Source organism: Lissotriton vulgaris, chromosome 5, assembly GCF_964263255.1.
Source record: "Lissotriton vulgaris chromosome 5, aLisVul1.2, whole genome shotgun sequence".
Classification (NCBI taxonomy): domain Eukaryota; kingdom Metazoa; phylum Chordata; class Amphibia; order Caudata; family Salamandridae; genus Lissotriton; species Lissotriton vulgaris.
The window spans coordinates 1,602,424,560-1,602,437,900 of record NC_141693.1 but is presented as its reverse complement, the minus strand read 5'-3'; the positions used below and the strand labels follow the sequence as shown (position 1 = coordinate 1,602,437,900).

Genomic DNA, 13,341 nt, shown 5'->3' with positions numbered 1-13,341 from the left:
GCGATGAGATTCATGTTAAGATCAATGGTGATGCCTAAGGATTTGACAGTATTCAAGGAGGAGAGGGAGCATTTGAGAGCTGTTATATCCTTATATCCAGAGGTGAATGGGGAGGGAATTGTTTTTAGGAGTGAAAAGGATGATTTCAGTTTTTTTCGGGTTACGTTTGAGATGATTAAGATGGAACCAAGCTTGTATTTTAATCAGGGCCTCGTTGAGGTGAAGGATGTAATTGTGAGATTAAATCCTGTAGTATAGCTGGGTGTCGTCTGCATAGAGGTGGTAGGATATTTTAGCTTGTTTTAGGACGTGGGTGAGAGGTTCCATGAATAGGTTAAATAAGGTAGGGGAGAGGATTGAGCCTTGCAGAACAGCAAGTGAGACAGGTTGAGGCTTGGAGAGGCAGAGGTTGAGCTTAATTTGTTGGGATCTATTTTGAAGGAATGAGGAGAACCATTTGAGTATGGTGCCCTCTAGACCGAAGCGGACTTCGAGGGTGTTAAGAAGGGTGGGTTGGTGGACAGTATCAAAGGCAGCCGAGAGGTCAAGGAGGATTAGTAGAGAGGATTCACCTTTGTCTAAGGAGCGATGGATGTCATCAGTAATATTGAACATGGCAGTTTCAGTACTGCATTCTTTTCTGAAACCAGATTGGAATATGTCTAGGAGATTGAATGAGGCGATATGGTTATCTAGTTTCGTCAGGACACATTTTTCCAGGGCTTTTGAGAGGAAAGGCAGGTTAGAGATGGGGCGTAGGTTGTTAAGGTCGTTAGGGCCAGCAGAGGTGTTTTTGAGGATGGGGGAGATTTGGCCTAGCTGAAGGGAGGCGGGAACACAGCCCGTGGAAAGAGAGGAATTGATTATGTTGGTCCAAACTGGAGCAATGACATGTTTGAGTTCTTGTACCAGGTGTGCGGGAAGAGGATCTTTAGTGTGAGAGGAGGGTTTGAGTTTAGAGATGGTATTGGTGACAGCGGTTTCGGAGACAGAGGAGAATTCGCTCCAGGAGGCATAATTTTTTGCATGGTGGTTTGTGACAGTGGAGACAAGTTGAGGGCGAACAGTGAGGGATTTAGAGGGAATTTGAGGTGGAGTGGAAGAGGATGTACTAGTGTTAGGGATGTTATGGAGGGGTAGTTGATTGAGGGGAGGTTTGGGTGGGAGAAGGGTGGAGGCGAAGGAGAGTTCAATCGAGTTGGCTTTATTCGAAAAGAAGCTGGCGATTTCTTCGCATCGTTCAACAGACGCTAGCATTTTGGGCGGGGGGGGGGGGGCGGCCGGAGGATGTTTGTTTTTTAACAATGTTAAATAGTTCTCTGGGGTGGTTTCTGGCCTGATCTAGTTGGGACCGGGGATAGGAGGCTTTTTCATTGAAAATGTGTTTTTTGTATAGGGCTCTGGCCTTTCTGAGGAGGGTCAGATTGCCAGCGGAGGGATGGTTCCTCCAGGTCCGTTCTGATTGTCTGAGGGCCCGTCTTTCATTATTGAGGTCACAATTGAACCAGGATTTGGGCGGAAAGTTTTTTTGTTGTTTGATTTTGATTTGGGCAATTTGGTCAAGGGCTTCAGTAATAGAATTATTGTAATGGTCGGTTAGGTATTTAGTACTGTGGGAGAGAGGGGCGAGGAGTAAGTGAGTTTTAATAGTGGATTTCAATTTGCCTGGCGGAATAAGGTGAAGTTTACGAGTAGGTTTCAGAGGAAGACTGCCAATGGGGGTGGGGTGCGTAATGGAGCAATTCAGGGTGAAGAGGATTAGGTGGTGGTCGGACCAGTCAACAGGAAGGATGTTAGAGAGGGAGGCCAGATCCTTGCAGGTCAGAATCACATCAAGGGTGGCACCTTTGGCATGAGTTGGTGATTGGCAGAGTTGAGTCAGCTCAGTGATACCCATGATGCCGTTAAATAGGGAGACTGCAGGGTCATCATTTTTATTCCAGTGGATGTTTTAGTCCCCAAGAAAGAGATTTTTAGAGGGGGAAAGCGATGCTTGGGTAATAAGACCAGACATCTCTTCAGTAAAGGCGATAGAATTACCAGGAGGGTGTTAGATAGTGTGAAGCCTAATGGAGGGGGAGCCAGGAATGTTGATGTCAGCGCATAGGTACTCAAATGTGGAAAGGTCTTGCACCTGGACTGTTGAAAGATTAAGATCTTCTTTAAAGATTAGGGCAAGGCCACCTCCTATTTGCTCACTTTTAGATTTCTTGATGATGGAATAACCAGGGGGGATCAGCAGGTCGAGGATAGGGGTGTAGTGAGGGCTGAGCCAGGTTTCAGTAAGGAATGCTATGTCAATGTTATCGCAGAGAATGGTTTCCGCAATCTCAGTCGCGTGGCAGGAGGCGGATCAGCAGTTAATCAGCATGCACGAGAGGGGGGTGGGGTTGGGCAGTTTGGAAGGGGGACAGGTCTGAGTTGTCGGGGGGTCTAGGTGACGCCGGAAGTAGAGGGAGTCTGCTTGTACCAACGAGAACTGGGATAGTGGATTGATGGTTAAGGGGAGTGGAGGGAAAGGATGGTGATGGAGAGACGAGAGCGCTAGTATGAGAGTTAACTTCTAGGGCTGTCGTGCAGGTGTCAGGCTGTGGGGGAGGCGTGTTGGCATAGAAGGGGGGGATGATTTTGGTAGTTTCAGTGGGTTCGGATAGGGTAGAGCCGTTTAGGGGGAGGGGTGGGCAGGGGGAATGTTGGAGTTGGTAGCAGCTCCAGGTGGAGTGTGGGTGTTGGCAACAATGTCATGTGGGCAGTTTGTAGGGGGGTTGAGGGGAGGGGTGTTGGAGTGTATAGAAGAGGGGATGGTGTAATGTGAAGGGATCGATGTGGGGGCATGAACCAAGGAGTGGGCTTTGGTGAGGAGTGAGACATCAGTTCTAAGGGAGGTGAGTTCAATGGCAAGGGATGATAGGAGAAGTTCAACATTAAGGAGTGATTGGGTAAGAAGTGAGGAATGAAGTGGCTCAATAGTGTTAATGAAGTTAGAGGGGTTAGAGTGGTCTGAGGGTCGGAGATAGAAGGAGGGACGGGGGGGATAGCCTGGGGGAGGGAGGACACCAGAGTTGTGATGAGGGGGAGGATCGTCATTGGGGAGAGCGGGGGAACAGGAGATAGATGGGGTGGGGCGTTCAAATTGGGTGGAAGGATTGGAAAAAGGGACAGGGAGATAGAGTGGGGTGGCGTTTCTGGTGTCTTTTGGGTTGCATGAGAAAACGAGGGAGTGTGGGAGGGAGGAATCAAAGGGAGGGACGTGGGAAGTAATAAGGGGCTAAAGGGGGACGTTAAGCGAGGAGGGCGAGGGAGAAGTGCATCAGAGGGTGGGGTGAGGTGGAATTCAGAGGGAGATGAGGGTGTAAAAGAAACTGCGTTATTAGTATGAGGGGAGAGTCGGTTGGGCTCAAGAGTGGGCGAGTTTGTGAGGGGGGAAGGGGGGCTGGGGGGATTGGGCATTTGGGGGAGTTGGGGACACTAGTGGACAGAAGAGGTTGGGAATCGATAACACAGATGGGGCGTGGGCTGTAAGACCGGAAGTAGAGAAGGGGGGGGGGGGGGGAGAAACAATGGATAGTGATGGACCCGGTAATTTGAGAATTCGCAAATAATTGCGAATTCTCAAATTGTGTTTGCAGTTAAGGAATCGCAAATTGCGATTCCTTAAATGCAATGCAAGAAACACTTTCAAATAGCAATTTCGCTATTAGGGGGCGCAAATTACCATGAAGTTGAACTTGATGGTAATTTTCAAGAACTTTGAAAAATGTACAAAAGTGCTTTTTTCAAAGTTGTAGGTTACACACACACATGCCCTTGGGGCATGTGTGTGCGCAACATCTGTGCGCAAATTGCGATTCCTTAAATGCAATGCAAGAACCACTTTAAAATAGCAATTTCGCTATTGGGGGTGCAAATTACCATGAAGTTGAACTTGATGGTAATTTTCAAGAACTTTGAAAAATGTACAAAAGTGCATTTTTCAAAGTTGTAGGTTACACACACACATGCCCTTGGGACATGTGTGTGTGCGCAACATGTGTGCACAGAACAATTTCAGGGGTGCAACAGGGTGCCCTTGGACACCCTTGCCCCCTTGAAATTGCAAGCGCATTTTGCGAGTACCTATTGGTACTCGCAAATTGCTCATGCAATCTCCCATTCAGTCCATAATTGCGGCTCGCAATTTGCGAGTCGCAATTAAGGAATGTTTAGGAATCGCTATTTTAATAGCGATTCCTACATGCATAGGCTTTTGAGAGACCTTAATTGCGATTCCTTAATAATCGCAATTAAGGACTCGCTAAAGCTTTTCTTGATGCATGTGCCTGTCAGTGTTTGTTTATTAATTTAATGACGATGTCCTGAAGGAGAAATTTGATTACAAACAAGGTTCCATTCTTTATACAAGTTTCTATCTATTGACTCTGTCCTTCGACCTTTCCATCTTCCTTTCACTATTGACGACTGTTTTTCTCTTCTGTCTCTTGACTCAGTTGTTATTTGCCTTATCATAGTCTTCTTTTTTATGTTGTTTTGTGCCTAGTCTACAAATTTTCTTTCATCCGTTAATCTGTCCATGCGCCTTCTCTTCTCATTTCTCTCTGTACTTCTCTCTTTTTGTCCTTCACCCCTCTCAGTCTGTTTAGCTGTGCCTTCTTTATCTCTTCTATGGTTGGTGTTGTTTGTCTCTGGTAATCTCCACATTGCGTAGGGTACTCCACACAGTGCTCATTTTTGCAGATCGCTGGATTCCCCCTGAGCTCCGCCACCTCTGGTCTCGCTGTGCTCGGATAGAGGCTGTAGACTATGACAGGCTGCAGGCCGAGGAGGAAAGGAAGGAAGCTGAGGAAAGGAAGGAAAGAGAGCAAGAGAAGGAAGCAGAGCAAGAGAAGGAAGCAGAAGAAGAGAGGAAGAGACAGCAGGAGAGTGTCAGTGAGCTTGAGGTACGCAGCTAACTGTTGGACAGCTGTCGACAATATAGTACAGGAATATCATTGTCAGAATAACCCCAGATATAAATATTTTGTCCTAAATACCATTTACTAAATTAAAGCCCTATTGGAGTTAATAATAGAATGACTATAGCCAACAGGGACATATGTAGGTCCACGGTATTCTAACGTAAATTACACCTATTTAATGAGATCATTTTGTTACAGAGCATGTTTTAGACAGTAATAGTATCGCTGTGGCGCCACTGGACCCATTTACTATTGAACATAATATCTCCTGGCACTACACCTCAGAGTCATTTACATGGTCCTCTGATGGGACTTGAACCGTGCCGAGAGGGGTCGGATGTAGGGGATCCAATCCAGTTATCCATTGAGAACCAGGAATTGGGTCACTGACCTACAGGCTGGTAATTAGATTCATGTATATAACTCTCAAAACTATGCTATACAAATACAGAATTTGTACGGCTAGATCAACTCTCCTGTAGAAATTCAGTCAGACTAGAACTATACAAGCCAACAATTCAGTTAAAGCAAGGCAAAATAGTAACATTACAATATGTTGACAAGATACCTCTCAATTAGAATTCTCATCCCACATCGATACTATCATTCGAATACACAATCAATTATTGGAGACAAAATCATAGAGAGACGGAAACAGGATATAAAATAGTTAGATGTTTATCTTTAAGTTAGGATAGGTAAATCAAGGAGTACAGAATAATCAAATGAATCTCTTTCAGGCCATCAATTACCAAGGCTCAAAAGGAAGAGTTCAGAAAGGGACATGAACCTTATTAGCTCTCTCCTAAGGGGGAGAACAGTCTGGGAGTATTGCACACAGCCTATGCGTCAGAGCAGGGAAAGCCAGAAGAGCCTGCAAGAACGAAAATTGTCTCACAGTCCGCAAGGAAGCAATCCTCAGTGGAAAGGTGGCAAATTGTGTCACACGAGTGGCATCCTTATCATCCATCCAACATGTAATATCATTCCCCACCTTCCTGGGTGACACCTCCTGGGTCACGTCACCCGGTCAGACCACTCAGTCTACTGGTCATTTTGTTTAGAGAGATTGTCATGTAGCATAAAGAAGACACATATTATGGGAGACAGGTGGAGATCATTACGTAAGCTATCGAACCATTAAAAAAAATTAGGTGTCTGAACAATCGTCTTTTAGCAAGGCACATGAGTGAGTTGAAATGGCCAGTTGCTCACGACTAATGCTCCCAAAGTAACAAAATAGTTGTGAATAGTACTGGTATGTGCATGGGAACTCTTTTTATGGAACATAGTTTTATCCCACATTACAAATGTATGAGACCTTCTCATTGGAACACAATTGAGCAAAAGTAAGAAAATGCAAGCCTAAATCAAATTTAAGTTCATAAAATATACAATATAAGTCAATGGAAACACATATTCCATTCTAAAGGTTCTTAACCCTTATATTCTTTCCTCACTTTTAGTTACTTGTAAAGCATTTCAATTTCATTCCCAATAGCACATGTAACTAAGGCACATTACTACATTTCGAAAGTACCAACGTATAAAATTATTTCAAAATGTGAAGTAACTTAATCGTTACAATTAATTCTCATTAATACATGAATGAAGATCATTTTCTGAAAGTTTCAGTGATATTGGAATTAGCATAAATGTGCAACACCATTTCATTTTGTTTGGTTGGTGAACAATTTAACATGAGCAAAGATAGCTTTAGAGCAAACCTCTTCAATAAAAGTTCATAGGGTTATCTAGTTTACATTTAGTTCCATTAATTCCTCACATACATCATTATTCAAAAGAGAATTGATTAATGAAACTTATAACATGGGTCATCACTTTCACAATTCTGTTCCACGTTAAAAAAATGCACCATGGAAATGTAATAAACACAAACCTATGTTATTCAAACGAGCATTTTCATCTAGTCTACTCTCTTCTGCATGCTTTTACGATGCAATAACTACGTTCTTTATGATCTATTTCTCATAAGTCTTCAATGTATAATGTACACAAGGGGTGCACGCTTGTCATTTTTCTCTCAAAAGATGTCAAGATCAGTTTTATGTGTCAATTAGAGAATCCACAGTTTATCTGCTTCATCTGTATACCGTAATAGCCGTGCTGCATCAGAAACTTTGAAGACACGTGCATCTTCTAAGGGAAACTTGTGTTACAGAGCCCTCAGAGCACACAAGCTTCTCTTCATTTGGAGAAGGTCTATAATGGGTGGATGGTGGTATTGACATATCTCAGACACTGGTGGATGTGGTAACCCAGACGGTTTGAGAATGATATAGTGTGGCCAACAGCTTAATAGATATGGCTTAACTGACTGATGGTTGAAGCTTTCCTACTGCAGACAAGTAGGATGTCTACACTAAATTAGAAAGATGTCGGAATACTTTCATTGAAAGAAGAATGTTAAGATTATCTTCTTTTTTCTTCAGTTATTGAGAGAAGAAGAACGGACAGCCCCCCACCTGTTGTCCTCAGGTAATCCTGGGAGTAAAGTGTGCCTTGATGTAAGGGTAGAAATAAGGTGTGTTGTTTACGTTCCTAATGTTGACTGATTGGTTTCTGACCTCTTCCTACTGACAGAAATTACTCTGGAAACTTCAGAGGAGGAGCGTTCACGAGTTATGATGATGACACCTGAAGAACGAAGGTGAGGTTGGTGCAGCGTCAGTATGGTGTGAAACATGGCCTAGTTGCCATGAGTTTCTAGAGTGTGTTATATGGTTATTTTGGCATCTGTATCTAGTGGAATATGAAGGGACATCAAAAGGCAGCAAAATGAGAGACTGCAGTTTTACAGGTTGTTACCAGGTGGTGTTCAGCAGCCTGGTATTGCCACTCTATAACACGTAGAATACCTGTACTCTACAATAGTTGCATAGCTATGAGTTTTAAAGCCTGACAAACATCACCTTGTAGCTAACTGCTTGTGACACTGAAATCTCTCACTACGCCTCTTCCTGCACTCCTTTTTTATTAGACAGGTCATGAAATGCAACTATTGTGTTGTGTTGGTATTAGTTCAGGGCTTTCCATAGCCCTAACGAGGCCTAAGGCACTTTTCTGGGAGCTCTGGTTGCATAATTTATATAGCTCCTCATACCCCTAGTAAGATCATGAAGTGCTCTGATATTCTTTGGATTCCTAGGTGCCCATCAGGGTGCATGATTCGAACTATGTTGTTAATTTGTTTGCCTATATGGGATTACCTTGAGGAGTATATAGCTAAAGAGCACTTAACCGGCTTTGATCACAAGTCAGGTAAAGTTGGAAGTGGAGCACAAGTAGAACTGATTTAGGAGGAGGCGTTAAACTTATTTTTTGAAAGCCGGTAAGAAGGTAGTAGTGCAGATTGCTGGGTATGGAATTCTACTCTTTGGGTGTGACAACTAGGAACATTGGTTGGAGTAACACTTCTTTTTAAAAGTAGTGATTTAGAGTAATAGCGAGTCAGAGCTGTAGAGTTGGTGTGAACCACCAAAGATCTTCAGTTTCTTTGCCAGGTAGTATTAGTGGCCAAAGAGGGCGAGATTATGACCTAGACAGACAGCCTGTAAGTGGATCTACCACTAAAGAGCCTAAACGGAGGTGGCAATTGAAGTAGTCAACCCCTGACCTCGAGGGTGCTACTGCATTCAGAGAGGCTTTAGGATGAAACAGATTCTGCGAATGCTGAATAGAATAGCATACCCATATTTAAGTCTTGGTGAGAATATATAAAAAAATAACTTGGTTTTGGAGATGGTGTGGGCTGGCAAGGATAGAAGGTACCGTTCCATCCTGGAGGGGTGATATGGTCATCTTCAGGTCCTTGATGAGGTTTGCTGTTAGGTGTAAGATTACCTTAATGTGGGTCACTGAGACATCTGGGAGGCTGTGGAGCAGGGAATTGCCAGCACCAAGATGCAAGTGTACCAGCTAGGGTTTGAACAACAGTTCTGAAAACTCTTTATTGAAGGGGTGGTATCATTTACTTTAGTTGAGTGAGTTTGTGCCAGGTCATCTTTGTTTTCTTGGCAATGTGTTCCTTGAAGATGAGATCTATGTCCAGGGTGAATCTTGCATTGGGGGAAAGTTGTAGTATGAATCTGTCAAGGTTCATGAATTTGAGCTAAGTTAGGACTAGTTGGTGCTTGTTGTTCTTGGCATATAACAGGGATTCTGTTTTGGGGAGATTTGGGCATCAGCTAGATTTTCAACATCCAGCTCTGAATGAGGTGTAAGCAGTGATTGAGGCATTGGTTATCTAGGTAAATTATGCAGCCTACGTCCCTGGTGTAGTGACATTCTGTCACTGATCAGAACTGCTTAGTGAATTACCAAGGAGTGTATGACAGACCAAACGGCAACAGTAGGTTCTCTTCCAGGGGAGACTCGTCAATAGTCATAAGCTCTGAATAATCCCCGCCCACGTGCAGGATCCCGGAGCATATAACAAAAAATACATATATATGTGTATGTTTAGACAAACAAGCACAGAGTACTTCTAAAAACATACATACATATATTATGCATAAATATGAAGCCTAAGGCACTTCCAATACGCTAATGTGCCAAAATTACATGGATTGTTTAGAATAGATAATAATCTCTAACATAAACACTATAACAGAATACATATACTGCACTTGTGGATGTTTTAGAAAAGAAAATAATCTCGAATATAAACACTATAACAGAATACATGTACTGCACTAGTATACCAAACACAGCCCTTTATTTTCAGTAAAGGCAAGTAATAGTAGGCAATTAGCCCATAGGCTGCATAACAGAGAAAAAAATCACAGTAATAGAAACCATTGGCACTTTGCATTTAAGGATTCCAAAAGCATGGACACTGTGCCTTTTTAGACCCCCAGGAGCCCCCTGCTCCCATGATGACCACAGGTGACAGTTAGGTTAGTTTTTTTTCTGGCTCCTTCTATTAGGATCCTAGAGCTTGAGCTAGTCTCTTTTGTAGTCAGAATTTGTTTTTTTCTTCCTAAATTCGACATTTTTGATTGCTGGTAGCTATTCTTAGTGATTTTCTGACTAATTTACATCTTTTTTTCCGGTCAGAAATGGCATCTTTATTCAATAAATGGCCTTCCTATGGGAAGACGATGGCAAAATCGGATCCACACTCGGTGTGCATTGTGTGTCTACCAACTTCACACAAGCTGAGATATGCTAATACTGCCAGAATTTCTCTAAAAGGACTCTCCGTGATAGAGAGAGGATAAAGCTTCATGCCATACTGAAGAGAGGAAAGAGTCCCTCTAAAAATGGCCTTGGAAGTACCCAAAGAGCCCTCCTCTCATGAAGAACGCAGAAAAAGGCGTAGATCTGCATCTCCAGCATCTAAAAAGAAGCAGGTTCCTATCTGTTTAGTTTATAGAGCGCTTACATCACCCTGGGGCATCGCAGCGCTATCCAGATAGACGTACAACCTAGAGGTAGAGAGATGAAGGAGGTAGACTACCCAAAAATCAAAACAGATACGCTTTCAACTTTTTTCTAAAAACATTATAACTTGTCGTTTTCCGTAATTCAAGCAGGAGTTGGTTCCAGTACTTTGGTGCCAAGAAAGAAAATGCTTTGCCTCCCGTCCGGACCAGCCGAATTCGAGGAATCAGGAGCAAGTCCTGGGCCCTAGATCTAAGGTTCCTGCTAGGAATATATTTACGTAATTTATTCCGTAAGTACACAGGGCCAATGTCGTTAACTGCCTTATTCGTTAAGCAGCAGATCTTAAAGAATGATCTTTTTTTTACTGTCATCCAATGCAGCTTCTACAAGAGCGGGGCAGAGGGTGAACCTGCCGGTTGATTAAGGATCATTCTAGCGGTAGTATTCTGCACCACCTGCAGTTTGGCCAGCAGAGTCTCTCCAACTTCCGCCAGTAGGGCATTACCATAATCCAAGGGAGGAATGTCCATTGTTTGTACTAGGGTTCTCCGATGGGTGACGGGGATATAGGGTAATATTTTCCTCACAAGTCGAAGGGCATAGTAGCGTGAGCTTGTCATCGAGGAGACTTGGGCTTTCATGTTTAGGGCTTGATCAAGCTTTAACCCCAGACTTTTTACTGATCCTTTGGGGGATGGTGCTGATCTTAACTCCTGTGGCCACCAATCCTCTGACCAGACATCTGTTGCTTTCCCCAACAGCATCAGCTCAGTCTTGTCCGGGTTCAACTGGAGACAGTTTACTGTCATCCAGTTCACGATGGTAAGCATACCTTCCGCAAAACGAGCTTTATCAAGAGTGGAGTTCGATCCGATGTTAAAGATCAGCTGTGTATCGTCTGCATAAGAGACAATTACAAAGCCTAATTGCTCCACTATCCTGGCCAATGGGGCCATATACATATTAAAAAGTGTAGAGCTCAAACAGGAGCCCTGCGGGACGCCTCTGCCCAAATACCTTTTTTGGGATGTATAATGACCCAACATCACTGTTTGGAATCTCCATGACAGGAGGTCATTAAGCCACTTAAGTGCCACCCCATTTATACCTGAGGCCACGAATATCTCCGCCAGCCTAGAGTGCGAGATGGTATCGAAGGCTGCGGAGAGATCAGGTAAGATTAGTATTGCTGAGCCCCCTGCATCAACGGTTAATCTGAGCGAGTCTGTCACTTCCAGAATCGCAATCTCAGTACTAAACCCTGGCCTGAATCCAGATTGCGAAGGATCCAGGAGCTGATTTTCTTCGAGGTAAGTACTGAGTTGTTGATTTGTAATCCCTTCCAGGATTTTACTCAATTTCCGAGTATGGAGGGGTCCGCCGCAGGCTTTTTCAAAATAGGGTGCACAAAGGCCTCCTTCCATATTGATGAATAGAACCTGTGAGTATTGATCGAGTCTGTTTGCCGTTGGCGTCGAGAAAGCAGGCAAGACATTCGTCGAGGGACAGATCATCATGAAGAAGACAAGAGCCTCCGTCGCCGAGAAGTAGGTCGGCGTCGAGGAAGGCTACTTCAGGATCGAAGTATGCTAGTCAGGAGACACGTAAGTCTCAATCCACGGCGAAACACCCGTCGACGTGGAGACATCTGTTGTTGCCTAAATCTCCGCCTCCTTCTCGAGGGTCGGCGTCGAGAAGTTCGACAGCTAAGCCTCTGCTCCAGGCTTATAGGTTGATAGAGTCTCAGTCTTCATCGCTGTCGAGGCGTTCGACCTCAAAGATGGCGGTGAAGAAAGACCAAGGGCGATCGACGTCAAAGACACATTCCCGGTCCCGAGGAAGATCGATGTTGAGGACTCATTCCTGGTCCCAGGGTCCGACGTCGACGATTTCGCGGAGGCTAGAGTCCTCAAGCACGTCGCCAGAGAGGCGTTCGACATCAAAGGCGGCACAATCGGTGTTATCGTCGAGGCATCGCTCGACGTTGAGAGAAAAAGAGCCGGCGGTGGCTACAGAAGATGTGCCTGAAAGATCCAGATCAGAGTAGAGGATACGGTCGACGTCAAGAGAAGTCTCATCCTCTCCTGGTATCACTATCATCCAGGTTAAGCCAGAGGGATCTCCGATTAAAGCTGAGAAGTCTCCTCAGGTCAATCTTTCTGCCAAAGTGGTTAGAAAGTATTCTACACTGGAAGGTGCTAGCGGCCACTACTAGTTGTAGAAGTCCGGGCTCGGATTTCTCCAGGACATATTCTCCTTCCAGACTGTCTGGTGATCCTCTTCCAACTGCATCCACTCGAAGTAGGACTCCAAAAAGGGCTAGGTCACCTTCTGCCCGGCGCTCACGACCTCAAGAACATTCACAATCTCATCGTTCTCCTACGCCGAAAAGGAAGAGAAGAAGGTCTCCATCCTGGTCTACTTGCACAAGGTCGTCTATCAGAGACTATTCTCTGACTCTGTCTGCAAAACCTCCATCCAGGGTCTCCCCTATTGATGATGTGTGAACTTTTAATGATGTTCTTTGTAGAGGCGCCTCCAGGTTGAACATTAGTTTGTCGACTCTGACAGTCTCTACATCTGTCATCTTGAAACCTTACATCATAGGTCATCAGTGAGACCTTTTTTGCCACTGGTGCCAGGTCTTTTGGAACCGGCAATGCAGGCCTTTCTTATCCCTGCAACAGTGAGGTCAGTACCCTCTTGTATTTCTAAAAAGTACAAAGCGCCTGACCAGGACCCACTCTTCCTGCGCTCAGATCCTCCCCCGGATTCTGTCATTGTGGATGCTGCCTGGAAGGCGCATTTTAATACGACTTCCTCTTCAGTTCCCCCAGAAAAGGACTCTAAGAACATGGATTCTCTGGGTAAGAGAATGTACAACACTTCTGCTGCTGTTATGAAAGTAGCTAGCGCTTCCGCTCTCTTAGGAAGATATGATTCACCGAGAAGCTTCCAAAGGAAGATCAACAAGACT

General features: G+C 44.3%; 1 protein-coding gene across 1 annotated transcript in view; it reads left to right on the top strand.

Annotated features, from left to right (window-relative positions):
• REC8 (REC8 meiotic recombination protein) overlaps nt 1-13,341 on the top strand; it is a 579,900-nt gene that overhangs the window by 435,727 nt on the left and 130,832 nt on the right. Inside the window, exons 14-16 of the mRNA XM_086920433.1 lie at nt 4,735-4,937; nt 7,409-7,454; nt 7,560-7,626. Coding sequence (XP_086776559.1) covers nt 4,735-4,937; nt 7,409-7,454; nt 7,560-7,626 — 316 coding nt within the window. The remainder of the gene's footprint in view (nt 1-4,734; nt 4,938-7,408; nt 7,455-7,559; nt 7,627-13,341) is intronic.